A 27,485-nucleotide genomic window follows, 5' to 3' on the forward strand; every position below is an offset into this window, starting at 1 on the left:
TATGGATCTGATGATGATGGGTTTAAGGGAAAATAAAACAAAATAGTCACAAAACACTGAGTGAGATGCTTTTATTAGTTGTAACAATACATACTGGTAATATTACAATACAAGAGAAAAACATTAACTGTCACTTCCTTCTCCTTTTCTTCACAGTCGATGACTATGTTGGCTTCCAGCCACCAGGCCCTTCACTGACCAGACCTGAGGCCTCAGGAGTCTGGCTGGCTGTTGCTCTGTGGAATTGGACTAGGCTCATGGAAATAAGTGAGGTCATGGGAGTCAGAGACAGCTCATGCTGGATTACAGTGTCAAAGCAGAATAGAGAGGACAGGAGGTATAGACGGCCTCCACTGCCCCCCTTTCACTCAGGACCCTGCTGTTCAGATCAGTTAAATCCACATACAACAGGTGCTTTACTAATCATTTACAACCTAAGAGCAAAAAAAGGGGAGACATTTCTGCAATAAGCCTATTCAGTACATAACTGTTGGTAAAATACTGTCAATTAACCACTGACCTCAGGGACACACAGACACACTCAGGCGTCTGTTTCCTGTCAGTCTGTTCATTCATAGGTTAATCTGGTGCTGCAAGGATGAGTCGCTGATCAGCTGTCAGCAAAATCACAGAAACAGGATTTGCACATTTTTCACATTGAAGCTGCAGAAGGTCACTGAAACACAACTCACCCAATGACAAAGGTTTCCCACGTTAGCAAATGTTTTACAGTTTGATAGCAGAGAGATTATAAACATGCACAGTTAGGCTTAATTAGTATGTAAATGTCTTCTCACAGCGTCTGGCCCAAAACCCCAGTGTGAAGGTCGAGAAACACTGCGTTTTATGGCACGACGATGTGACAGCAGATTTGATCTACCTGACAGGAAGATATCAGCGAGGAGCTCTGATAGGTTAGAGTGTCTACTTGATTGATGAGATTTGAGAAGGTATAAGGTGCTTTTGGGGTACAAGGGAAAAATGGCACACAATGTAAACAAGCTATGTCCATTATTTTACTCTCTCAGTAAAACCTACAGTGTGGATTAAGTGTAGGAAGAGGCCAGTTTTAGGAATGTTATGAAATTAGTTTTAGGGCGGGGCTGGGAGTGAGGCTCATCTAGCCCTCCCTTGCTGTGACTCGGGGCTCAGCCAGTGAGCTGTGGATGATGCTGGTTATGGACTCCACCCCCTCTCCCTCAAGGAAGGTCAGATGGTTTCCCTCAATTACGTGAACCGAAACTTTGCCGTCGCAGACCTGAAGGAGTGCAGACAGAACATACTGGATGTTTCCACGGAGACAGATTCAAAAACTTCACACTTTCAACAGATACATATGGGGAGGCAGGATGATGTGCAATAATAACTATTAGAATAAGAGCAAAAGAGTATAAATATAGAATGTACTTAGTCTTTTCATACTGAAAAGAAAAGAATGGAGCTGCTGAGGCATGCTGGTAGCAGACTGCTCCGGGAACGAGATGATATATCAATGCCAGTGCAGGTTGTCTTGTTAACACCTGTCTGTCCAGACTCATAAAACTTGGAGTGAATTTAGAAAATGTAGCATTATGATGTCACAGCTAAGTTTTCATCATAATGTCTCACTAAATTTACATGAAGTTATTAATATCAAATAAATCACTTTGTTATGCTAAAAGAAAGAAAAAAAAAAAGAATTCTGTGAGGTCACAGTGACCATGACGTTTAACCTGTTCCAATTGATGAATACACATTACCTCGCTGAGCTTGTAATCAGCCCCCAGGTTCTGTTCGTAGTTGTTGCTGTTGTTAGCACGCAGTAGCATCACATTGCCGTGGTATGTGGTGGCCGGCACATAGCTCTCGGCAGCCTTCAGTTTGTAGTAGAAGGCCATGGCAGCAAATTTCAGAGAGTCTTGGCTGATGTTTTTGTTATTGGAGGTGATCAGGTCCACCACCACATTGGCACGTGCCTCCAGGTCCGACAGTGGGAGCAGAGCCTCCTGGATCTGCAGAGGAATACCAATCAAATTTTGATGAAGACCAGCAGAGAAGTGGCAGACCCACAGACCCACACCATTACACATCTGGCTGCCACATTGATCCATAACTTAATTACCCTCTAATTGCTTGTTCATATATTTAATATGCTTTCTGATCTGAGCACTTGTCATACAGTCAGAAAGTTGACAATGACATAAAAAAACATGAGCAAACAAGAAACGTATGCTGGAGAATTCATAACAAAAAAACAGAATTAAGTTTTTTTCCCCTCTGAAGTCGGCTGTGTTCTTGTGACGTTGGCCTTGACGGGAAGACCGCCCTTCTAGACAAACAGGCCACACAAGCTACACCTCCAGTCCATTCACCTGCTGCGTCACCACATTAGAGGGGGATAAATTCTCACCCCGAGGTGTTAAGAAACAGGATTGAGTCGGATCACCACTCAGTTGCCCAGGTTTGTCCTTTGTCCATGTAGCTCTGCCCTGGATATCCCTGATCCTGCCTTAATGAGCTGCAGCTGGCTACAGCAGCAACTACAACAGCCCTGGTCCCAGCATCAGAAGGAGGAAAGGATTGCAGATTTGCTGTTGCTCAGCATGGAGTGTTTGTGGTTGTTTCTTGTTGGTTTAATTTAGTCTTAGTTCGGTGTCCTGGTTATTCATAATTGAGTTAAATAAATTCTGTGGACTATGTTGTTTTAGAGGCTTGTTGGTCATCGTCAAGCCAGTGATGTCATGATATGGGTCTGTTAGGGCCCCCCAAGGGGCTGTGATAACAATCTTACCTTGCTGTATTTCATTTCAATGAACTGCTGAATGAAGGCACACAGGGCTTCAGTTTCAGCCTCAGCCTCTTTCCCTGGTGATAGTTTGGCTCTGTAGCTCTGGAAACAAAACAATAGTCAAACAAACCCCGTTTGAAATCAGAAATGTGATTTCATTGTGTATATGTAAGTGTAGAGCTTCTCTCACTTACCTGTGTGTACGTTGCCACATAGCAGTGTGATCCATCCAACAGGAAGAGGGACTCCACAGACTGCTTCTGGGTCTGCAGCTGAGAGCACATTTCAAACGCCACACAGGCACCGAAGGAGTAGCCAGCAATTCGATACGGTCCTTCTGGCTGAACCTGCCTGATGCAGGTCACATAATAGGCTGCGAGGGACTGGATGCTGTTCAAAGGAGCCACTGGGGGGAGGAAGGGGTGACACAGAATGAAATTATTCTTGTTACATTGTAACAAAATCCACAAACTTTTTTTAATTTCTATCTATAAATACCCTTTGTGCACTGCAGGCCGTAACAAGGCACATTGATCTTGGAGGCGAGCGTCTTAAAGGCAGTGATGGAGCCTTCGATGGGGTGGATGAGAAACAGTGGTCTCTCCTGGCTCTGGATCTTGTTGAGTGGTGTCACTGTGGGGCCATTGGGGTTGACTAACAGTAGCTTAAGGTCAGTGTGCAACTGAGTGTGAACACCATCCTTAGCTGTGGAGTTTTGAGATTCTGTACAGGAATCCCTATTAGCTAGCTCTCGCAGCTTGTTGATTGAAAGCTGGCGGATCTCCCTCATGGCCATGACAGTGTTATAGTCGCGTTCCAGAGTCTGGCGGATCTCCACACCCATCAAGGAGTCCAGGCCCAGGTCAGCCAATGAGACGTCAGCATTTAGGCTGTTAATGTCCTGCACGCCTGAAAATGAGGACAGAAGGAGAAGGACAAGGTGACTCTCTGGTCTGAAATACTGAAAACTGAAAATAAAAAAAGGTCAAATCATAATTCAGGAAAGTGAGTGTTCAATCCTGGTTATGTATTGAACTATGGCGGACTGTGGCAGACACACCACACAGTCAATAACCACACTTGTAACAGCTGGAGCTGGCCATTTCAGATGAGCCACAGATACCAGACATGATTATTTATGAGTATCTCTGATGTATTTTGTGCTTGGCGCTCACCCAGGATATGAGCCACGGCATCCACCAGGTCTCTCTGGTTTCCTGCCTCGCTCTTTACCACCGTCCTCTCTGCCAGCACAAAGCTGGACATGACTGGTTGTTGCTGGCACAGAAAGAGGTCCAGCACCTCCATGCAAGATGCGATCCTCTGGGGGAGAGTGCCGCCGATCACTGCGTCATTGCCACCCATGGTCTCCAGCACCACGCCCACATCCCCAATGGCACCCCACTGAACTGCCAGTCCGGGCAGGCCGTCATAGCGTCGCTTCTCACACACCCGCTCCATGGATGAGTTGGCGTAGCCGTAGTTACTTTGACCAGCGTTGCCTCGCCCACAGCTGACTGAGGAGAAGGCTACAAAGTACTTCAGCTCTGGACACAGCTTTCTTGTCACACTGGGGAGGAAATGGAGGTCAGTGCGTTAAGATCCACAGACACAAAAATGGCAGGGAAGAGAAGAATTATGCCATGTGTCTCTCTTACCAGTCAAGGTTCATGGTGCCGTCATATTTAGGTTTGTTTACTTCAAGGAAATGCTGAGGAGACAGATTCTCCAACATGCCGTCTTTTAACACCTGGTGATGACATGTTCAACATGTTGATTCAGTTCAGTTCAGCTCAAAGTGGAATCACTGGGAAGTTAAAAAAGCCAGCAGTGACCCCGACCTCCAAGAGCCATCCAGAAGCAGTAGAATAACAATTAGTAATAAATATCAGTAAAGTGAAGAATCAGATCCACATCAGTGTGTAAGTTAAACCTCCAAAAACATATTCACAAATAATTCTGAACATGAGATTCAAACCATGGATCTTAAACTGTATGAAGAACAATTCTGTATTTGGTCAACATGCTAATGATAATAAAGTTTAGCATGTACAGCAGAGCTGAAGGTGATTACTTATTTGTTTTGATGTTTGGTCACAAGATAATATATTGGTAAATTTGAACTAGATTTTAGTTTAGGAATGTAAACCTCACAGTTGAATGGAGTATGTTATCTTCATCCTTTGAGGACCATGAATGGCTAACATGGACTGATGGTGCGCTAGCTCAGTGTGTTACCATGGCAAGGTGGAAGACGCCACCCACTGGACCAAGTGCTCTGGTCTCGGTAATGAGCCGTTCTGTTCCCTCCAACGTACTGACATCACTGGTTGAAATTAGCACCTCCACATCTTGGCTTTGCCATTCACGCACTCGTTTTGCCTGGTATCCTAAGAACAGGTACAAAGAAGACTGTGAGGTAAAGGCATAACTACAGCAGCACATGGTACACAAGGAGCAACAAGCAGCGTTTTGAAAAGCCTTGTGTCATTGAGTATTACCGTTCCTGATGCCTGATCTGGACGTCAGCACCAGTTTGTGTGCTCCTCTTTCAATCAACCACTGAGCAAGCTCCAGACCGAAGCCTCCCAGTCCACCTGTGATGATGTAAGAGTGAGAGGGGACACAGAAGGTGCGGCAGATAGCTGGAACAGAGGAAGGTGCTTGGACTGCTGCACCTTTCTCTTCATGACAGACCTGTGCCAAGAGAAGAACTAGTGAGAGGATGTGCATCACCTGAAGAATCTGCCTCTTTCAGATCAGTTTTATGATGTTTTATTCTTGTGTTGATTCATCATAACAGGTTGGTCAATTAACAATGATTTTATAATCTTCGCACACTGATCTCAGCTGAAGGTCAGAGCTCACCTGAAGGAGGACCTTGCCAATGTGTTTGCCCTGAGCCATGTATCTGAATGCTTCTTCCACTCGGTCTCTCTCAAACACTGTGACCTTAAGAGGCTTAACTACTCCTCCCACAATGCCTTCCTTCAGCAGTTGAGACACTTCCTCCCACTCCCGATTGCCTTCTTCGAAGAGAGCGTCAAGCAGGATGCCGTGGAAAGCCACATTCTTAAGGAAGAGAGCCATACCTGCAACAATTGAAGAAACGTGAATGAAAAACTGTTCGAGGTCAGAGCAGTGGCATATCAAACTAACTGTCATGGACGCAGAGAATTTTGATGAACAAGAAGGCACAGCTGTTATGTCACAACAAGCAGATATTTTGGCCCACTCTCCTATATTAGTAAAATAGCCACATTTCACCCAGACACTCTATTGATCATCTATTCCAGGCAACTGACGATCATGTGGAGTATCTGTTCATCCATAGTTTTTTTTTTTTTGTTTTTTTTTTTTTTTTATGTATTTTTAGGGCAGTTGGTGAAATGAAAGAAATAACTGTTACTGAGTGTGTTATTGCTGACCCAGTGGGGAGTTGTTGGACAGGTCAAATTTGCCAATCTCCAGGAATCGCCCATGTCGGGCAAGGCAACGGATGCTGGCTTGTAGCTTCTCTTCAGCCAGAGAGTTCAGCACCACATCCACACCTGAAATACACACATACAGCACAGCATAGGTCACATATAGAACAAAGTTTGATAGCTTGTTTCTAACTAAGCTCACAGAGCTGCCCTGCATGTGTGTGTGTGTCTATATATATATATTTTGTATGTGCTATGTTCTGTGCACTGAACAAATGTTGCATTATTTAAACTAAGCCAGACAAAGAGAGACACAATTGTGAGCTTTGTTATATTGCAGCTGGTGACAAACCAAATCTGATAATTTAGTTTCCAAAGTGGATTTAGGGCTGGTCTCCTGGATCACCTAGTTTTTTCGATGTAGCCGCTATTTCAGCGAAAATTTATTAAAACAGAGAAAATTCTAGAAGTAGGGGGTGTTTACCTTTGCCCTGTGTGTGGAGCAGGATGTGCTGTTCAAACGAAGTGTCTCTGGAGTTTGCAAAAGACTCTGCTGAGAGCTGAGGGAACCGCTCCTGCAGGTACGCCCGCTTCTCTGTGGATCCTGTGACACCAAAGAAACAGGGTTGATCATGTTCTTATAGTTTGTATGCTATTCAATTTCATATCATAATTATGATGTGAGCATTGTCTATCCTCAAGAGGCAAAATTGGGCTTTGTGTAAAATAATATAAAAAAAAATATAGCTAGGAATAATGAATCAGATCAGAGCCAACTGCTGTTATTTCCAGGGTGTCTCTGATTCTGAAGCACTAACCAACTGTAGTGAAGACTTTGCATCTCTTGTTGAGTGCTATGGCGATAGCCGCCTGGCCAACACCCCCTGACCCCGAGTGAATGAGAACACTCTCTCCGTCGCGGAGCCTGCCGCGCACCACCAGAGAGTAGTAGGCTGTGGCATATACCACCGGTACTGAGGCTGCCTGCTCCAGTGTCCTGCACACAAATAATAAACATTACATTTCTGCTCATGAACTACACTTTCATAGGTCCCTAAACTAACAAACAACTGAAAGCCTCCCAGTTTTTGGATCCCACACACATAACTGTGATACTGACCAGCTTGAGGGAACATCCCACAGGAAGCGTTTGTCAGCATCCACGTTTGTTGCCAGGCCTTGAGCAGGGAGCAGCCCCATCACACGCCTGCCGGTGGGGTCACGCCCAGAGAACTCCATTCCCAACAGGCACTGTTGTAGAGCTAGGTTACCTGCAGCATGTAGGACAAAACAGGTGAGTTAAGGTGATTGTAGGGGACCGTTTTTAAAATGGCAGAAGAAGAAGATTTAAAAAAAAAAAAAAAAAAGCCCCACCCCCCCGCCCACACCTGGAATAGCATCTGGTGGCAGTTTGCCAGTGGCGAGCATGATGTCCCTGAAGTTGAGTGAGCTGTAGTAGACGCGACACTGTTGCATGTTGGGTTTGCTGGTCACAGAGTGGGAGGGAGGGGAGGCGACCCATCGCAGAGACGACAGGTCACCTCGGGTCAACACGTTGACATATGCCCGATCTGTCAACTTTTGATTAAGATCTGGAAATCCAAAAAGAGTGCAAGGTTGTAATAAGCATGTTCAAAGTTTCTTAAATGTTTCCGCTGTACACATCTGGAAAATAGAATAACTCAAGTATAATCATTCAAGTACCATGAGTAATAAGCTGGTGTCTGAAGACACCCCAGCGTCCATCTCTGAACACGTTCATAACCAGATCCTTCTCCAGCACTGATTGCATGGCCTTCTGACTTGGCTTGAGACTCGGCATTTCTGAAGTTTCATTTAAATTAGATACAAATGCACATCTGGTGACAGGGCAGGAGAGAGGAGTCTGGCATTAAGAAGGGACCTTCATTGACCAAATTATAAATAGCTACACAATAAAGTCAAGTATAAGGTTTCAACTACATCTACACATTACTGTTGGTAAGTCAACACCACTATGGCTGGTAGAGGATTCCTACCGTATCCTGTTGCCTCCTGGCTCCTGTCGTAGACAGTTGACCATTCCCACAATGCCACAGTTAGCCTGAGAGGCTGTCAGCCACAGTGGAGAGTCTGATGACTCTACCATCATCGCCTGCCAGACAGAGTCACAGTTACAGTTCTGACACTGTAATGTGATACCTTTAACACATTATGACACAGAGAGGGACATGGAACCCACCTTGAGTGTGTCCACCCACTTGTAGTCAGTGCTGTCCACGGGAAGGAAAACAGGCTCTATCTGAGGTGACCGACGACGACAAAGGAAGAGGGCTGAGCCATAGAATGACCTCCTGACTGCTACCAGATTGAGGGAGGCTTCAGAGAACACCTTCTCCCACTCATCCTTTCAGGAAGAGGCACATAATATCAGTAAAACATCCCATTTATTGCTACCAGTGTTTTTGAGTTTTAAAACATTTCAGATTGACAGAATGACTCTTCTATAGGTCCCATCGCTAAGATGTGTTCGAGATGCCAAAACAGGTAAAGAGTGTTAACCCTTCAAAGTTGACAGACACACCAGCGTGTCCAAATCACAAGAATGATTTAAGATGATGTGGCAGTAAGACACAGCCTCGCTGATTCGCCTTTTCAAAGTGTGTTGGAAGCGCAGACTTCAAACTATATACCAGTTTTTAAATTGTGTTGAAAAAGTGAAACCCAACTTAAGGTAAATAATTTATGTCATGCTTTTTCCTGAATATTGTCACGTGGTTGGTGAAGCAAGGAACGGAAAAATGGGCTATTCTAAAGAAAATGCTCACAAGCAGAGAGAAAAATTACACCTGGTTTCCTATTGGTGGAAAATGGACCATATCAACAAACCAAAAAAATGACATGGCAATGTGCAGCATTTGCTTGCTAAGGCCAAGGGAAAAGTTTTGTGTGTGTAGCAAAAGAGAAACAGCAATTTCAATAGTGAGTTTGGAAGTGATACTTTGTGAAGCAACTTATTGTGATACTTTATCCTTTTATTTTATTTATGTGCTGGACCTCAGAATGTTAAGAAGGGTGAAGAATCCCTAAAATGGTCTCCACTGACCTGTGAGAGTAGTCCCTGCTGACCACTTCTCTGATTGGTGCTGGAGAGGAAGGCAACAGTTTCACCTAGAGTCTCTCCCTTCAGCAGGGTGTGGAGGATAACAAACCCTCCCTTTTTGGCTCCAGAAGACAGATTTTCCACCAGCAGCCTAGGCTCCATCCTTACAGGTCCCCAGGTGTGGTTACACATCACAAGGTCAGCTCCTCCAGCCAAGCCTCCAAGAGCTGGTCCCGTGAGGGGGTCCCATTGAGCTGGAGTGACTGCCAGCTCCTTCAGGGTGACTTGATGGGGGGCCAAAAGATCCATGTTGGTTGCTGTGGCAGTATAGTCTACATGCATCATGGGCTGGATGTTGAGGAGGGGTACCACACGAGAGAAGAGCTGGCCATCGTTGGCGAAAGCCTGGCATTGGTTATAGAGTGAAGAAGATTTAACATAAATATGGATCTCAATTAGGTCCACTGTTAAGACTTTAATGTAGTTCTTCATCTTACCTCCAGGACTTTGATCTTGCCGGGCATGCTGTTTTCCATGGCGATGTCCAGGCAGTGTCTGAGGGTGGGGTTGTCCAGCAGGCCCTGAAGTAAGCTGTCCTGCAGCAGACACGCCCTCTCTTTCTCCACAGTCTGCTCTAGCTCAGAGTGAAGACTCCCGTTTAGCTCAAGGCTGCAGAGCACGGCCAGCAGACGCTCCAGGCCTGGCTGAGAGGGTTCAGGGCTGGGCATAGGGCTGTCTGATTCCCCTTCCAGCCCAGGGATGGAGAGCTTTACACCATGAAGGGCCAACTTTTTTTGCAGCCTGTGTATTAACCCTAGTTGGAGAGTTTCATCAAGTGTTAAAAGGTTTTAACAATTGAAAAATGATTTAAGTTTATTTTACAAGAAGAAATCGAGGAATAATATGTTCAAATGTGACATAAGAGGGTTTATCTGTTACCTTTGCAGACCCTCAGCTGCTCTACAAGTTTTCCATTTGCTGTCAAGCACTCGCTTGTCTCCAAATAAGGAACAAACACAAACTCCTCCAGGGTGGGGGGACTCTGCTGCTGTTGGCGCCTTGGTGCCACAGTGGCATGCAGGCCACAGATCTGGACCCCACCAGCAACAATGTTGTCAAGGCAACGGTTCACCTGGACATCCACAGCTTGGAAATTGGAAAAAGTTTAAATGTCGAGTTCTATACTGAAAACATAAACACAAAAATAACACTCACCACGTTTTCCATCAGTGTAATCAGCGATCCTCTCCTTATGGACAGTTGGGTCAACACACACTGAGCGGATTCTGGTCGGCAAACGCAGACTGCGGCCTGACAACCCCACCACGATCATCTGCAGCATTGTGTCCAGGAAGGTGACCCAGTTTTCTGTCCACTGCAGCTTCCCACTGTCTCCTGGAAACAGCCAATTGTGTGATTGCAGAAATTGAGCAAAAACATTAACATTATTAGCCCATTACTTTGAGCTGGGATATAATTAACTAATTTCTTTTACATGGACAAAAACACATTGTTACCTGCACTGCTGGATTCCAAGATGCCTTGAAAGGTCTTCCCATACTCATAGCCACGCAGTCGCAACTCTTTGTAGACATCATGAGCTGTCAGCTTAACTTTGGGGTCACTCTCGTGGTTGGCAGCTTGCCGACTTATCTGACTGCGGAATGAGTCAAGGGCTTCATCCTCCAAAAGGCTCACCTTGCCTGAGAATCAAATGTGTGCATTTTAATTCACTCAGTTGTTGTCTCTTTGGTCCAACTAGTTGCCTCCATTTTGTTGTGGACTTACTGCTGAGATGACTTGTTTATTTGTTAAAGATTCAGAAATGATTGGAGCAAATATTTCAAAACTTTATTGATGTGCTCCAAATAATAATACTGAAAGAAATCACATATTATATCCTAAGAATTTGAAAAATAAATAAATGAATATCTCTAGCTGACAAACAGTCCCAAAGAGAAACAGAAACTACCAACAAAACACAGGAAAACTACCAACCGCTGACAGACAGGTTTCCATTCTCCGAAACCTCAAACCTGCTGGTGGCCGGCATGAGCCGCACCTCTAATTGAACAGAACCTGAGAGGAGCAGAGGTGAAGAAAGGACAGAGAGACAAAAACAGATCAACAATGAACAGGAAGTTGAGCGGATCATTGGTGCATTGCCATTGCAGATGCTGCTCTTCTCTTACCGGTCTTTGGTAAGATGGTGGCTCTGTGGATGGTGACATCTTCAAATGTTACTGGAGTGTTTTCCATGACAGCTCCCTTACTTCTCAAAAGGGTACGCCAGGCGAGCACCAGGTAGCCAGTTGCCGGGTAGAGGACACGCCCATCAATGCGGTGTCCAATCAGGTAATAGTCTGGAGACTCTGGATTTATGTCTGTTGTTGGTTTGGACACAGACCAAATCAAGTGTGTTGGTTTTTGTTTTTTTTTTTTTTTGTTTGTTTTTGGCTTTTTTTTTTTTTTTGTTAAATGATCGGAGAAGGCAGACACAGTGCTCAGTATAATCCAGATGTGTTTTTCTTACCAATGTTGTATATGGTGGCAGAATTGGATCCTCCTGAACCAAATGAGAATTCCTCAACCTTGGGAACATTCCAGGTCTGGGCATGGTCCCAGTTTACTAAGGGGGATATCAAAGGTGTTCCAAGTGGCACAGGATATGTCACAGCTGGGCAAAGGCCATTACTGTCCACATTGATGCTAAAGAGGAGGAAAGAAGGATTCAATTTAGGGCTGTCAGTGTTACTGTATTAATCGCTGATCAATCAAAAGGTAAATTTTTTTCATTGCTTTCATTGTGTGCTGTTTTTTCCAATCACAAATAAAAACATTTGATTTGTGGTTTGTGATTTGATTGATTTTTGATTGACAAATAATGGAACAGGATGGACAACCCTAATTCTAATATTAGCTTGCTTTACAAGATCCCCCAGCCAGACAGATAGAGATAGACATAAAGAGGCATTTACTGACCCATTCATGTAGATTTTGCCAATGTTTGAGAGGAAGAAATCCAGGTTGTTGGTATGGCCTCTCTTCATCAAAGGGAGGATGGAACAAGAGCAATTCAGGCTACGCTTCAGAATGGCCTGTGTAGAAAACAGGGAAGAAAAGTCCATAACACTTTGATTCACAGATTTTTTAACCACAGAGCGTCTTTTTTCTTTCAAAGTTTCTCTTTGGAGACTGAGTTTAGACAGACAGGAAGTTGAGCTGCAATCTAAACAATGGCCTGACCGACTACAAAGTCCCCCAGGAATGAGATACATATCATCTGCCTCCAGCTAAAAAGTCTAGGAACGATCGTGAAAGGGCCAATTTTAATCAATTGAGCAATATGATGGGGGAGATGACTCTCTAAGCAGTCTCACATTGATACTGATTCAGTGGATACATTCTGGCCTCTGACTTGTCCTAGTTGCATCATTGTGAGGACAGAAAACTATTTGACTACTTTTCAGCAGTGTTGAGGCTGAATGTACCTGCAGCAAAGCATGAGGTGCTATCTCCACTACCACAGCATTTTCAGGAACCAGACTCAGGCCCTCCTGGAACAGCACAGGGCTCACCAGGTTGTTGACATGGTAGTCGGCAGAGCTGTACAGAGCCAGAGGTGAGCCCCACTCAGACTGAGGGATGCTGGTGCTCACCCAGCGGGACGAACGCTCTCGTGGCTCCTTGATCACCTACACAAAAGACCACACTTCATATCATTAATTCAAATACATCACAAACATCATAAAATGTAATTGATGTGTGTGATGCAACTATAATAATGCTAATGTGACTTATCTATAAGCCTGGTTTCTTTCAACTTACTAACAATAAATAACCTAAAAAAAAAAAAAAACAAATCACTTTCCATACATTGCTACACTGAATAGCAATGGAACTGTGCTCCCCAGTAAACCACACAGTTGTCACAGCCTCACAGACACACAGCAGAGCTACCTACCTTCTTCAGGGCAGCCAGCAGAGCAGGAGCAATGGAGGCCATGTAGTAGGAATGGAAAGCAACGCCAGCACTGCGCACCTCCTTCGCAAAAACCCCCTGTTCCTTTAACTCGGATACAAATTTACTGATCGCATCCTGATGAAATATAAACACATCTGTCAGATGCCTGGATGCACAGTTGGTTGCCAGTTTCAGATATGCCTTTACAACCTTCTCAATCCTGCAAAATAAGTTTCCCTGACATATTAAGTGTTTTCAAACAGGCAAATGTTGTTTTCTGTGTTTATGGGGCTGTCAGAGACAAGTCTGACAGAATGTCTGACCTGAGGACCGGAGATGGTGACAGTGTCCTCTGCGTTGTGGCAGGCGGGAACGATCCCCTGAGGACACTGCTCTATACACTCTTTCCACGTCAACCCTGGAATACAAACAGGAAGAAGAGAGGTAAGACAAATGCAGTAAATTACTAAATCAATGACAGGAAAATTATTCTTTGCCATTGAAAATAGGGATGAATAATCCCATCGTGCTTCTGTCATAAAACTAGCAGCTGAAATATGGTTATATAAAGGTATATGGTTATAATAAGAGTCACTGCACTTCTCCATCTTACCCACTGCAGCCATGCCTCCTGGAGGAAGGTTGGCCTCCTTGATGCAGCGGCCTCTCCAGTAGGCAGCCAGGATGGCCTCAGTGTGACTGAGAGAGCCGTCAGCATAACCACAAGCTAGCTCTCCCACCGAATGTCCCACAATGCCATCAGGCTGAAGACCCAACTTAGTTAGGAGGTCGATCTGAGCAATCTGTCACAAAGGAAAAAAAAAATATATGGGCTTACTTTCACTTCCTTGTGTTTTTTGTTGTGTGTCTTGTTCCTTGTGTTACGTGTGTGTGTGTGTGTGTGTACACACACACACACACACACACACACACATTTAAACTTGTGGAGTACACAGACAGAAAACGATATCTTACAAGAGAAGAATAATTATCACAAATGCAACAAACAGTTCCTGGACAATATGAAAGCAACTTTTTGAACATTCGAATTAAGAAGCTGTCATGACAGAACCAGCATGGATCTTCTTCTCATAATTACCACAAAAACGACCAGAGCTCCACTGTACCTGTATGGCAGCGAGGCCAACAAAGGCGTGAACAGTGTCCTCAAATGTGGTGTCGTCAGCTTCCATGAGCATTTGAGACACAACAAGGCCAGTGTCCTTCAGTGCTGCGTCTGACCGCAGGATAGACTCACTGAAGTCTGGGAGCTGCATAAGACTACGGCCCATACCTGCCCACTGTGTCCCCATTCCTGTTAACACAAAAACCACACACACACACACACACACACACTAGCTGCAAACGTGTTGCTCTACAAATAATAGGCAGCAGCTGCCACACATATAACTTAAGCTTAAATCTGAAATTTCACTGATCTGTTAGGTAACTCACCTGAACAGACATACCAGAGCTGCCTGGCAGAGGCCTGTGTCTGCTGCACTTCCATGATGTCACTTTGAGAGCCAATCAGAGTGTAGCCTCGGTATGGCATACTGGTGGTAGGAACTGCTGAGATCTCATTGAGCAAGGACAGAAAGCTGTCGTTTGCAGTGTGTTCCTTCCCCTTCTGGAGCATTGTGCTCACTGCAGCTTCTGTGCGGCCACAGGCTTGAAGCACCCTGGGAATCTCTCTGGGTGATGCAGTCGCATCATTTTTCTCGTTGGGACGAAGAATCACGTGAACGTTTGAACCGCCAAATCCAAATGAGTTGATACCTACTATGCCTCCTCGGACGGGAATAGGCCGGTCAACAACTTGAATTCGACCATCGGTGAGGGCTGGAATGTCAGGGTTAGGGTTGTTGAAGTGCAAGTTGGGAGCCCAGACACCTTTCTCCAAAGACAGCAAGACCTATTTAAAGGAGTTTAAACAAGTATTAGCAAAAGACAGGAAGAAAAGCTGAAATAATTATAATAGCTCATTATCAGATGCTTTGTTTGCAGCATGAAGAAAGGAGCAGCAGGATGGCAAGCTCAGTTGAGCTTAGATGTTAAGGGCTGGAAGAGCTTCTATGATCCCGGTACAACCTAAATTAGACTTGTGTTACTGTGCAGATATATAGGAAAAGAAACAGCTAATCTGTCTGTTATCACTAAATTGCAAAAAAAAAAAAAAAAAGGGAAAGGAAACAGGAAGTGGTTGTCACATTGACTCTTCAGATCAGCTGATAACAGAAGTGTTACCTTTGCCAGGGCAGCCAGACCAGAGGCTGGTTCTGGGTGTCCCATGTTGGATTTGGTGGAGCCGATAAGCAGAGGCTCTCGCTTTGATTTACAGAAGACGCCAGCAAGGCCATTTACTTCCTGGGGGTCCCCAACCTGCATGTAGAAATCAGAGGTGAGATGCTCCTGCTGACTGACTATTTTATTTTCACAATTACCATATGTAGCATGTTTTTATGGATTTCAAATCAAATCAGATTTATTTGTATAGTGCCAAATCGTAACAGAGTTACATCAAGGCGCTTTACACATAGAGCAGGTCTAGGCCAAACTAATTTAAGTTATTAAATTATTTAAAGGGACCCAACAGATCCCCCGATGAGCAAGCACTTGGCGACAAGGAAGGACAGGTTGAGTGAGTGAGTGCGAGAGAGAGAGAGAGAGAGAATGTAGGGAGACAATGAGAGCAGGAGGAGGGGATAGATTTGCAGGCCTTTGTCAAGACAAAGGCCTGCAATGAAGACCAGCTGAAATGTGATCATAAAACAGGATGTTTGTGTAAACACACCTTTGTTCCGGTCCCATGGGCTTCAACATACTCCACCTGTTCAGGAGTGATGTTTGCCTCCTGGTAGAGAGATTGAACTAACCTCTGCTGCATCGTACCTGAGGGAAATGTTACACCTGAGGGCGAAAAGAGAGAGAGTTTTAGGGGAAGTACACCAAACCAAAACCGTACAGCAGTTGATCACTTGGTCAGTGTAACAGTGATAGTCCCTAACTGAACACAAACACTGTTCTTACTGACTTTACTAAAAAGAAGACTGCAGATGCAAGAAACATAGCAAGGTTATATCAGATCTTACTCTTCCTGATGGAAATAACTTTCTGAGCTGCAATCGCCAAATGCAGTTTAAAAAAAAAAAAAAAAAAAAAAAAACTACACACAAAAACCAGACAGTATAAAATGTAACTATCACAGTATGAGTGTCTCAAAATACAATTTAGTGCATTCTATTTCCATTGTATCTGCCTTATATTGAAACCAGCTGTTTTTTCCCCTTTTATCCATCAAAGACAGTGAACTTTTAAACTGGGGATTATTTTAATTTAAAGCATTTGAAGTAGACCTTCACAACATTACCAGGGCTCACACATTTCTCTTATAGGAATGTTAAGCTTTGTCTCCTCTCACCTAGGTCTGCCTACAGGGTCAGTGAAATCTTTATTGTGGTTGCAGGCTGTTGGTGTGCCTCCTCACCTTGCTCTTTATATCCATCTGTGTTGTTCCCAGCATTGACCACTGTGGCGTAGATCCTTTTAGCTACTGATCGTTTGGTCAGCAGCACTGTCACAACTGCCTCAGAGCGGCAGTATCCATTTCCTGCACAGAATTATATAAATTTGAGATCTATAATAGTAAACACACGGCTAGAAGATTCTTTGAAACATTGCCAGTTAACCCCATCATACTTTTTTTGCAAATTACATTAAAATGTTTAATAATAACTGATTTATTAATCCCCCCACCACCCATTTTAGCTGGGCTTTGGACCAGCATTTGCGTCATGGCTGGGGTTTGAACCCATTCATTAATGACAAATATAAAAATCATCATTCAAGTACTGGTCTTATAAACAATCAACTTCAAAATGGTGAAACTCAGTTCTTGACCTTTATGAATGTGGAGAACAAGGGAGAGAGAGCGTTGTTTATGGTTGGTGTCTTAAAAACCACTCATAGGCCTCTACCTGATGAATCAAAAGACTTGCAGGTCCCCTCAGGACTGAGCATGCCCAGTTTCAAGAACTGCACTGCGGTGGCTGGTTTGAGTATCAAATTAACACCTCCCACCAGAGCGGTATCACAATATCCCTGGCGAATGGCATGGAAGGCATTTTCGAGAGCCAACAAGCTGGATGAGCAGGCTGTGTCCATAACAATGCTGGGTCCTATAGGAGGAGAAGAGGGGGGGGGTGAGTGCTAGAAAAAAGTAACGGGATGAAAACCAGGAGTAGGTGAGTAGATCCAAAATATGGTAAACTGTGGAAACTCACTAAATGACACTGAAAAACACTGGTATATTGTAAGGCTCAGGTGTCCTGCAAATTTACTTTAATAAACAGCAAATGCAATATTAAATTCAGAATCTACTAATAGGTCTACGACATCATGCTGATGTCAATAATTTTTGTGAAATTCTGTGATTTGTATAAAAGTGACGTGAAAACAATTTGATAAGAAATCTAGAGTTAGTTAGATCTGTATTGTGTGGTAGGTGTCCAAATGTCTTTTTTTCTGACAGAGCGGGAAACCAAAGAAACCAGCAATTACTCCAGTCTGGTCAAGATGTCTACTGTATTGATACAGATCCTTGTTGCGGTTATTACCAAAAATAATAGACACTGAGTCCAACAGTGAGAAAATGCCAGATGTACCATCATAAAAACATCAAACTAGAACCCAAAGACTGGAAATGTATTTGTTTGCATACCACTGAAGTCAAAGAAGTAGGAGATTCTGTTGGCCAACATAGCACGCTGGCAGCCAGTCATGCTGTAGCCAAGCAGCTCCTCTGGATCTCTGGTATACGCCTCAACAGCCTCTGAGCTGCTCATCCCAATATAAACGCCCGTCTTACTGCCACGCAGTGTAGTTGGGTTCAGTCCTGCATCAAACCACATCACTGTTTTGAAACAATTCTCTTGGTCTTCACTCATTAATTTTGATATCTGTACTTTTTCCTCACCTGCATCTACAATGGCTTCATAGGCGACCTCCAGCAAGAGGCGGAGCTGGGGGTCCATAGTGTTGGCCTGCTTGGGGTGGACTCCAAAGAATACTGCATCAAAGTGACTGATGTCTTTAAGTTTACCATTCCTTTTGGGAAGACCATACAGGCCTGGAAAAGAGAAAGAGTAGAAAAGTCATTTTTCAGCTTTAGGTCTACTGCACAGACTGTGTTGAAACAAAGCATCACCTCATCATACACTAGTTCCTGAGCATTTCATTAATTAATGTTGTTTGATGACAGTTATGGCAACAGAAAAAGCATTGGTGGGTTGGTTCAGAGAAGCAAAACAATGGGGGAGGAGGAGCATGTGATGTATTCATGTTTAATTGATATTGAATTAAATCAAAATCAGATTTATTTGTATAGTGCCAAATCATAAAGTTACATCAAGGCACTTTACCTATAGAGCAGGTCTAGACCAAACTCTATAAAATTTAAAGAGACCCAACAGATCCCCAGATGAGCAAGCACTTGGCAACAGTGGCAAGGAAAAACTTACAATTATATTAATAATTTGATATAAAATTACATGGAACACAACACTTATACAACTATAATATCCATGTCAGTAAAGCTATTACTTCAATTTGCAGCTAAAAACTTCTCCAACACACCATCCACATCATTCATATGAAACAACTACAACACAAAAAATACCTGTGTAGCCAAGACATTTTACTCGGGCTTTTCTGTTAAGAAAGCTACCACTTAAGCCAACAGGGGGTGCTGCTCCCTTTAACATACAGCAGCAAAAAGTGAAGTGGCTCTAATTGAAATTCCACACATTGTAAGTAAGAAACTCCCAACAGTGTATGCATAGTTCCACTGTGCAGCATCCTTTGATATTGTACAGGTATTCAGATGCAGTTGGTGAGCACAAAATTTGGTTCTGGTCTCTGTACAGTCATCAAGACCTGCAGCGTCAGTGTGAATAACAATACTGAAGAAAGCTGCTCACAATCACTGCATTCATTGTTCAACAAGAAACAGTTCTCGCATAACCCCCGCCCCCCTCTGGAAAACTACAAATTCTAATTTCAACCTTTTGTCTGTACAGGTCATCCAGGTCATAGTTCTGAGAGAGTTGAATCAAGGGCACTGGATTAGTTTAGTCCATTCACCCTCGATTCAACTTTCTCAGAGACCATTTTAACCCTTGCAACCCTGTTTTCAAGAAGATAAAAAAGCAAACCATATAACATGTAGTTCAGTGTGTCTTATCACACTGTTTTAATACTAAACTAAGCACAATCTGACCGTAACTCAAGATATATCAGATCAGTCTCATCTGTAATACAATGCATGAAAAGATCAATATGGTTTTCAATCTATACAAACTTAAGTAAAGTAAGTCATAAAATCAACAAAATCTCAAAAAGGGGTCACCATGCTCAACCTTACTAACTGTAGTCAGTGAATGAGCTGCACTCAAAGTTTTTATGTCCTATGGGGGGAACTCATTAATACTGAGTCTTTAGCTGCAGCAGCCTCCTATCCAGCCTGGACTCCCTTTTTCATGCCACCCTCCCTCTGTCGTTTCCCCATTTTCATCTCTTTTATTTCATTCTCTGTTTCTCTGGTGAACCTTTCTCTGTTCTGCCTCCTATTCTGCCTACTCTCTCTTGATGCCTGTTGTGTGGTCTCAGCAGTGTCAGCTTGTCCAGCCCAACCCTTTCAGCACATGAATGCCAGTTCGAAATGGCTGCCAGATACTGAGGGATGGGTCTTTTATTCACAGAGGACAAAACTGCAAGCAAGAGATGGAGGATGGGAACAAGTGGGACAGTAAAGTAAAGACCAGGAAGAAAAAAGGAAATGAAAAAGTAAATTATAAAAATAAAAGTTAAGTAGAGTAGAATGGTACTGGAAAATTAAACTGCTGAGATGTGGTATTCCTGCATCTTATTTATAATAATAAAAAGCTCACACTGAAAATGAAATATGTAAATGGGTAAGGCTATGTCGAGGTCTTAAAAAGAAAAAAGAAAAAAAAAAAAAGGGGGCGAGAGAGAGAAAAAAAAAAAAAAAAAACAACAAAAACAACAACTGACATTTGAAAGAACTAATCTGGCAACAACCCAAGGATCTCTGGGAAAAACTGTGCAGGGTTTGGCCAGTAGTAAGGTCAAGCCAGGTTTCATCTATTCCTGCCATAAAAAAAGTGCCATTCGGGCATTACATCAGCCACATGATGGCATTAAATTCAAACACATGCAAGGGCATATTCCAGGTGGATTAATTTGTGTGCATTTCTATGGTCCAGCATCTGTGCAGCATCTGATTGAGAAACATAGTGACTAGAGGATCGTTATGCCCTTCAGATGACACACACAGCCCCAACCCTCCATCATGGGGAATTTCCCCTTGTGGATAAATAAAGTTATATCCATCCATCCATCCATTTATCTATCCACTATACTGTCCCTGAGTATTAGAGATGTGTGTTTAATTTACCGGTCCGCACCCTGGGGGTTGGGGACTGCTGCCCTAGGATGTTGGAGTTCAAAGCAGCCTAACTGTATATTATTCTTACCAAACACCCTCCTGTGACACCTGTATTTTTTTTATTTTATTTTTTACTTTATAAATGTCTAATTATACCATTAGGTTTTAGAAGTGAAGATTTTACACAACAGCTCTAGCAGCTTTATTTTTCACATGCTACATTTTAATTGTATATTAAAACGGTAAAATGAATGTCACAGAAAAGCACGCATTTTTCCCCAGACAGTAAATGTAGGCATATTTGTAAATTCCGTTTTGCCCCAATCCCAAATGGTTTATCTAAGATTTCCCATAAACTAATGCTGATATCTGTTTTCTCAGTCATAAAATGCTCAGCAGTGTGATAGAGACACACACAAAAAAAAAAAAAAAAAAAAAAAAAAACAGAAGTGGTGCTGGAGGCTCACTTTGCAGCAATCAACTAATTCTCTGCATGTCTGTCCCTGAACAGTCAATCAAATCCAGCTTTATGTGGGATCTCACCTGGTGTCCACCGCCGGTTGTCCTCTGTTACCATGTCTACACCATTGATAAGGTTTTCCCAAAATTCCTCCAGATTGTTGGACTCGGGCAAGCGTCCCGATATGCCTGCTATAACTATCTCATCCATGCTGAATCACTGTGCACAGATAGAGAGAGGTATGTCAGAAAGGAGAGGGGTCACACATCAAATACAGACTGTGATGAAAATAAGCAACGCAATAGGTTTAGACCGTTTACAAAGTTTACATCTTGACGCAGTCCAGGCCAAGTATCTCAATATTATAACAGAGGTGTGGTTCATTTTTGTGAGGGGTTTTTCCAATTATAAGTAATATATTATATAACTTTATGTTTCAAGCAAGTGATGCTGCCACTAAAATGCCTATTTAAAGTTTGTCACATGCCAAAGTAGTCTTAGAAAAATAAAAAATAAATAAATGAAAAAACACAAACAAAACAAAAACAAAACCCACACTTGGTATTTTAGGAGATTCTCAGAAATTGAATTTTTGAATGGATGCTTGAATTCCTAATCAACTTATACTGAGGAAAGGTGACTAAGAGTGTGAATGCATACACTGTGGGTAGTTGCATTTTATCAGTACTCAGTACTCACTAGTACTTACGATTCAGTGTGTTATTGGGAAAATAAATATTTTCAACAGCCATGAAATGCTTTATGACAAAGATGGGAAATGTGAGATGACAGGCATGTTTGAAAGGAGTCCCTCTGTGCATGCATGAAAGAGCACATGGCGCAAACAATGTAGTCTGCTGATAGTGTGTGTATGTGTTGAACTGTGTGTGTGTGTGTGTGTGTGTGTGTGTGTGTGTGTGTGTATATATATAACTTGGCCTTTGTTCCTTATTTCTAGGCCAGGCCTTTCCATGTCAGCAGGATCAAACACAAACACATCAATCAGTCAGCTGGATGCTTGGGACATGCTACATTAACGCATACATCCGCAGCGTAAAGTAGCCGCCCTGCCGTCATGCACAGCCTCCCTCTATGAAAACACACAACACATATCAGCCTACGATGCTACAATTTCACCTCACATGCCCTTTTTCATGTAAACAAGGAAGTGAAAACACAACATTTTCACCATCAATATGATGCAGCTATAATGTTAATAGATACAGAGTAGAAAAAAGAAAACAAAAGCCTGAAATGTAATTCAGCTTTATAGGAGGCAGTCTGCTGTAATCAGAGATGACTGTGGGTGTTCACTTAATAGTTTGTAAAGCTACAGATGAGTCAAGCCAGTGTGACACAGTGAGTGACACAAACAGCAGCAACTCAAATGACATTGAACACTTTGGCGGTTACAAGACAGTGAGTGAAGTAGCTTAAACTCATATTGTGTATGTGTAGCTCAGGGGCCTCTGGAGTCATGTAACAAACACTGGTGCCTGCAGACTGCATATTAGAGTTGTGTTCATATTGGCAGTCCATGAGTATATCAGGGTCTTTAGCAGGGCTGAACAATGTGTAGGAAAACTAAATTAATGAAAAAGAAATTTTGCTGTGGTCAACCAACCGACCACACACATTCCTTAATATCTGGGGATTTTAGACTAGGGCTGAACTAGGGCAACACTGCAATGCTTTATTTAGATTTAACACTTCTGGTTGTTTTTCAGCCTGCGATAGGTGCTAATATCCAAGTTTTTGCAAAGTTATTGATTAGAGCACAGGATGTGGATCTGTTCAAAAGGCTCAGACCCAAGACTTTTTTTATGTTTTTGAAATTGTTTTAAATTAAAATCCCTTTTTGCATGACTTGCATGAGTGGTACTCTAGTTTAAAATTGTATGCTGTAACATATTATAAAATATTGATTTTGATAGTGCATTTGGCTGGTTTGGCCATTTGGATGGTATTTTGATTAACTAGTTCAGCCATCGTCTTTAGTAAAGTAGTCCTCTAACACAAGCCTCTCAAGCAGCTTAAGTGCTGTTCAGTTATAGAGAACCTTTATATCACATCAAAATGGGGGCACTGTCATCCTACAAGAGCAACCCCCACATCCTCCTGCCCTTCAGAAGAGCAAGTGATGGTGTGTGTGCATGCGTGCATAGATATATATAAATTAGGGATGAGACGGCACTCTGTAAAATACCAAACCGTTCAGTTCACCCTGCATGGAACAATATGCCTTTATGTCCCGTGAGTTTACGGTACAAGTCAGGTCACGTTACGGTCTGTCTGTGTCTCCGACTGTCCAGGTGAAAACCCTTCCCCGCGAGTTCACACACACACACACACACACACACACAAAGAAATAACGCCATTACACACACACACACACACACTGAAAGAAATAACGCCATTATTTCCATCACTGCTGCTATTTACGTATACAAGTATACATTGCTAAAGGGGCATTTCAAAATTTGTGTTTTTTGTTTACTTTTGTGTGCTTTAATTTTTTATACACATTATGGTGTAAGTAGTAAGCAAGTCTACGACCAAGTGTTGTGTTTTTTTAACCAACTGTTAGCTTAAAGTATTATTCAGTACCAGAATTGTTTGGGACTTGTTCTGACAAGCAAAATAAATAAATAATTTTTTTTTTTGGGGGGGGGAGTCTCTTTATGCACAAAACGCGCACCGAAACCATGACCCACAATCCGAGGTACATACCGTACTGTGAGCTACCTGTACTGCTGCACCCCTATTATCAATCTATCAACACAATGGAGTAAAGTCTGACACTACAGTTAAATAATAATCCAAAGTTTTGTCCTTTAGTGAGTTTTGTTCCAAACAATCCTCAAGTAATTCAAAACAGCAGACAGTACTTATCTAACTCTTTAAATGTCCAGCAGATCATTGTTCACTAAGTTACATTGTGATATTAGGAGCATAATCAAAGTCTAATTAAACACATAAAAACTACTCTGGGGTAGTGCATAAACTCTATAACACTTTGCTGGAAGTGGATCAGCTGTATACAAAGCATGGCCAACACCCCCAGAACCACCAGAGGATGGATCATCAAAGTTGCCTGGAAGTGGCATAGCAAAGTAACTTTCTTGCAGATAAAAACATTTGCAAAAAACTCAAAAGCAAGCATCCAATTAACAAAAGCCCAATCAAAAAAAAACAAAAAAACACTATCAGAGTGGTCAGGATGGGTAGCAGTTTCTAAACCAGTTCTCTGGAGGATAACAAAACCTAACATTTTGGGTGGGCTAAGAAGTAGAGAGTCAATTTCCTGTTTTGAAAATCTACTTTTCTGACTTAAAAAAAAAAAAAAAAAAAAATACTTATTCATAAACTGTCTGTGAACCCGGATGGAATCACAGTAGGCCACTCTGACATAGCCCTTACTGTAGCTCAGTAGCTGAGAGGATTTGAGCTTTAGGATACAATGGCTTTGGATTAAACCTAATGTAGCACCTTAAGTGCAACATCTAGCTTTAGCTGACCTTCATCACACTAACACCCCTGCACACGACTCTAGGGTTTAGAAAAATACATGATAGCTTCAGACTGGCCAAGGTAATACATCTACAGTACAATTACTCAGCACTCTACAAAGTGTGCCTGCCCAATTTGGCCTTGTGCTGTATTCAACAAGGACTGTGTATTGTCCCATCAGCCCCAGCATTGTGGATATTAAAATGTTTAGGGGTGTTCAGTGTTTAGTTGAGTTGCAGCGGCAACTCTCAACAAGACCTGACTTGTCACAAAGCAGTGACAAAGAGAAGCTCGTTCCTGGTTTGCATTGTAATGTCAGCACTTTTATGTCACATTGGATTCTTTCTTCTATTGCTCTCTCACGGTCTGACAGCAAGTACAAAACTTTAAGTGTTCCTGTTGCCTATTGGTTGCCTAAACTGCATTTTGATAGGCAAATATTTGGGTTAAACATATTACTTAAGTTCAATCAATTCCTAGTTAATCTTATCATTGTTTTAATTAATTTTCCACAAAACTTGCATTTGCTTGGAGCCTTGTGAACAAACTAAGTGGGTAAGGTGGTTGGAACCATGTCGCTCAACCACAATGTGGAAGTCAAACTACAAAGACAAACTGTTTTCATATCATTTGGATCAACTTAAACATATCCTAGCTTCAGACTCTGATAGTAGTCACTATAAAATAAATGGCCTCTTCAAAAAATAAAAAATAAAATAAAATAAAATAAAAAAAAAAAATACAAAGATTAGATTCATTCTCTGGACATCGTGTAGCAGCATGGCAGGTGACCTCACTGACCTGCAGGCTGTCTTACTGGGCAGGAGCCTGCCTGCAGGGTGTTAATCACAGCTTATTGTTAGTATCTTCCAAGGCTGAGTCTGCCAGCAACACCTTCACTATCATAACAATAATAGCAGGTCAGTAGTATTTACTGGAGCAGACAACAGCTACTACATACTACTCCAGTAAGGGATCATGTAACTAGGGTGGATTAATTCCTGAATAGATGAGGGCAAATGCCCAGACAATGAGGATGCTGAAGACACTGGAATCAGGGCAAGACAAACAACAACTTAACTTCAGCTTTATCTTATAAAAACCTTTCAAATGGATGACTGACACATTTAACATATTTTATAGTGAATACTATTTTGCTTTGTAGAGATGTGTTGGGTGTTGAGATATTTAGGCCAATTTTTTTTTTTTTTTTTTTTGAAGGGGGATTTTAAAATGGCCTGTATCATTGGTTTACATCACATAATAGCAGGAAGATAAGCAACGTTAAAAGGTGCTGGGTGTTAATGATTCATTTTGACTTGCACGTGATCCACCAGCATATTCTATCTCCATCATAGGGAAGCAAATAAACAGCTCGAGTCATTTATTTAAAAAAGAAAGTTGCAAGGAAATAAATGCTGCGTAACGATGTCTATGTTATACAAGTCAAATGTAGAACACAAGGCCAATGTGGAAGATTAAAAAACGTCGAGTTTCATTAGCTTCCCCGTTCATGTCTCCTTGTACGCGTCATGAGGACGATGAGCTAATAATCGTTAGCGAACTTACCTGTGTTTGACGTCCCGGGAGAAAAAACAAAATCACTAACGCGAGGCTGTTGAGTTAGCACCCGTATGGCATGTAGTCTTTCTCCGGTGTGAACTTCAGCTGCACTCGGCTGGTGAAAAGCGGGGAGGGAAGGCTGCCTTTCGTACGGTTAATGTTGGCCCTCGATGCTCCACTGAATCTTTTCCTCTGAATTTAAATGTCTCACATTCTGTCTGGCCACGCCACATGGGCTGATAGCTTGGCTTGGCCACGCAATCCAATGAGAAAAAGGGCTGGGCTCTCGGATCCAGCCAGTGATGAAGTAATTCGTTGAACGCCCCAGTAGTCACCCAGAGGAAAGAGGAGGAAAAAAATGTGGCTGGATGGTGTTACTAAGGTTCAAGCTCACTCCCCCCCCCCACCACTCAATCTTCCCCCTCTGCACCGGACGGCCAGGTTGCTGTGGACCGAGAACTGCTCGCTTCCATAAAAAGGTGGAGAAAAAAATACAGCGTGACAAGATAATAAACACAGAAGATATCTTTCGCTCACACCGCCGCGATGGGTGATGGACAGATTAGCCTCAGAAGATTACCTCACTCACACTGAGCATCAGCACCACTTTATCTTTGGCCAATCTGAAACTGTATTTTCGCTATGATCTGTCCTGTTGTGAATATTTATGAAGGCTCAATCGTGTTAAACAGTAACCGATTTATTGGCAGCTGTGTTCTGACAATATAAGGCCTCAGTATGGACACGATTAGTCCTCATCCTCCTCGTAGCTCGTGAGGAACTATGTTCGTGTTTCGCATTTAGCTAGACAATGAACGCACGGCCCAGTTTCGGGACACATGGCTTCACAAAGTCAGTGAATTTTGGACATGTGAATCGGCCAATCACGAAACGGGGGTGTGAGCATTTATCCAATCAAAAGAGACTGGAGGGTGCCGTTAGAAGATAGGGTGATTAAAAGGCGGGGCCAATGCGGTGACGTCATAAGAAGCGCTCGTCTGACTTCTTGGGGTTACTGGAGTTCATCATTTCATATAGCATCATGTGCAGAAAAACTGGCTTTCCTTCATACGACTGCCCGCTGTGGCAGGGCAGAGATAACAGCCTGGACACATTGACCTTTTGTGTGAGATATATTGACAAGCAGACAAGTTCTGAAATCGACTACCTTTATTTACAGACTTTTCAGACAAACAGTAATGGACAGCAAGAACAAGAGATCAGTTTAATTTCATCTAATTCTTGATAA

General features: G+C 42.7%; 1 protein-coding gene across 1 annotated transcript; it reads right to left on the minus strand.

Moving 5' to 3' along the window:
• Positions 1 to 54: 54 nt before the first annotated feature.
• On the minus strand, positions 55 to 26,544 carry fasn (fatty acid synthase). Its single transcript, XM_029527197.1, has 41 exons — positions 26,243 to 26,544; positions 21,247 to 21,382; positions 18,214 to 18,366; positions 17,959 to 18,132; positions 17,216 to 17,416; positions 16,726 to 16,848; positions 16,033 to 16,148; positions 15,486 to 15,620; positions 14,694 to 15,153; positions 14,366 to 14,553; positions 13,852 to 14,041; positions 13,562 to 13,656; positions 13,239 to 13,373; positions 12,766 to 12,969; positions 12,257 to 12,372; positions 11,808 to 11,983; positions 11,467 to 11,658; positions 11,273 to 11,353; positions 10,792 to 10,977; positions 10,490 to 10,669; positions 10,214 to 10,420; positions 9,772 to 10,088; positions 9,278 to 9,679; positions 8,414 to 8,578; positions 8,211 to 8,326; positions 7,897 to 8,051; positions 7,581 to 7,784; positions 7,313 to 7,463; positions 7,011 to 7,189; positions 6,677 to 6,796; positions 6,196 to 6,318; positions 5,636 to 5,859; positions 5,269 to 5,464; positions 5,006 to 5,157; positions 4,426 to 4,517; positions 3,943 to 4,337; positions 3,266 to 3,676; positions 2,962 to 3,173; positions 2,771 to 2,869; positions 1,740 to 1,991; positions 55 to 1,258 (listed from the first exon to the last, which is right to left on the minus strand). The coding sequence occupies exons 2-41, from the start codon at positions 21,371 to 21,373 to the stop codon at positions 1,121 to 1,123; spliced, it is 7,542 nt and encodes a 2,513-aa protein (XP_029383057.1). The 5' UTR covers positions 21,374 to 21,382; positions 26,243 to 26,544; the 3' UTR covers positions 55 to 1,120.
• Between the last annotated feature and the right edge of the window lie 941 nt (positions 26,545 to 27,485).

The sequence above is a fragment of the Echeneis naucrates genome, chromosome 19 (assembly GCF_900963305.1).
Source record: "Echeneis naucrates chromosome 19, fEcheNa1.1, whole genome shotgun sequence".
Lineage (NCBI taxonomy): Eukaryota > Metazoa > Chordata > Actinopteri > Carangiformes > Echeneidae > Echeneis > Echeneis naucrates.

Excerpts from the sequence above, each read along its gene's own strand:
- fasn (XM_029527197.1), bottom strand. The coding sequence starts at position 21,373 with ATGGATGAGATAGTTATAGCAGGCATATCGGGACGCTTGCCCGAGTCC. Across the intron at positions 16,849-17,215 it reads CAAGTCTTTTGATTCATCAG|GAAATGGATACTGCCGCTCT; the intron begins GTAGAGGCCTAT and ends AATTCTGTGCAG. Across the intron at positions 10,421-10,489 it reads TTACACTGATGGAAAACGTG|CTGTGGATGTCCAGGTGAAC; the intron begins GTGAGTGTTATT and ends CCAATTTCCAAG.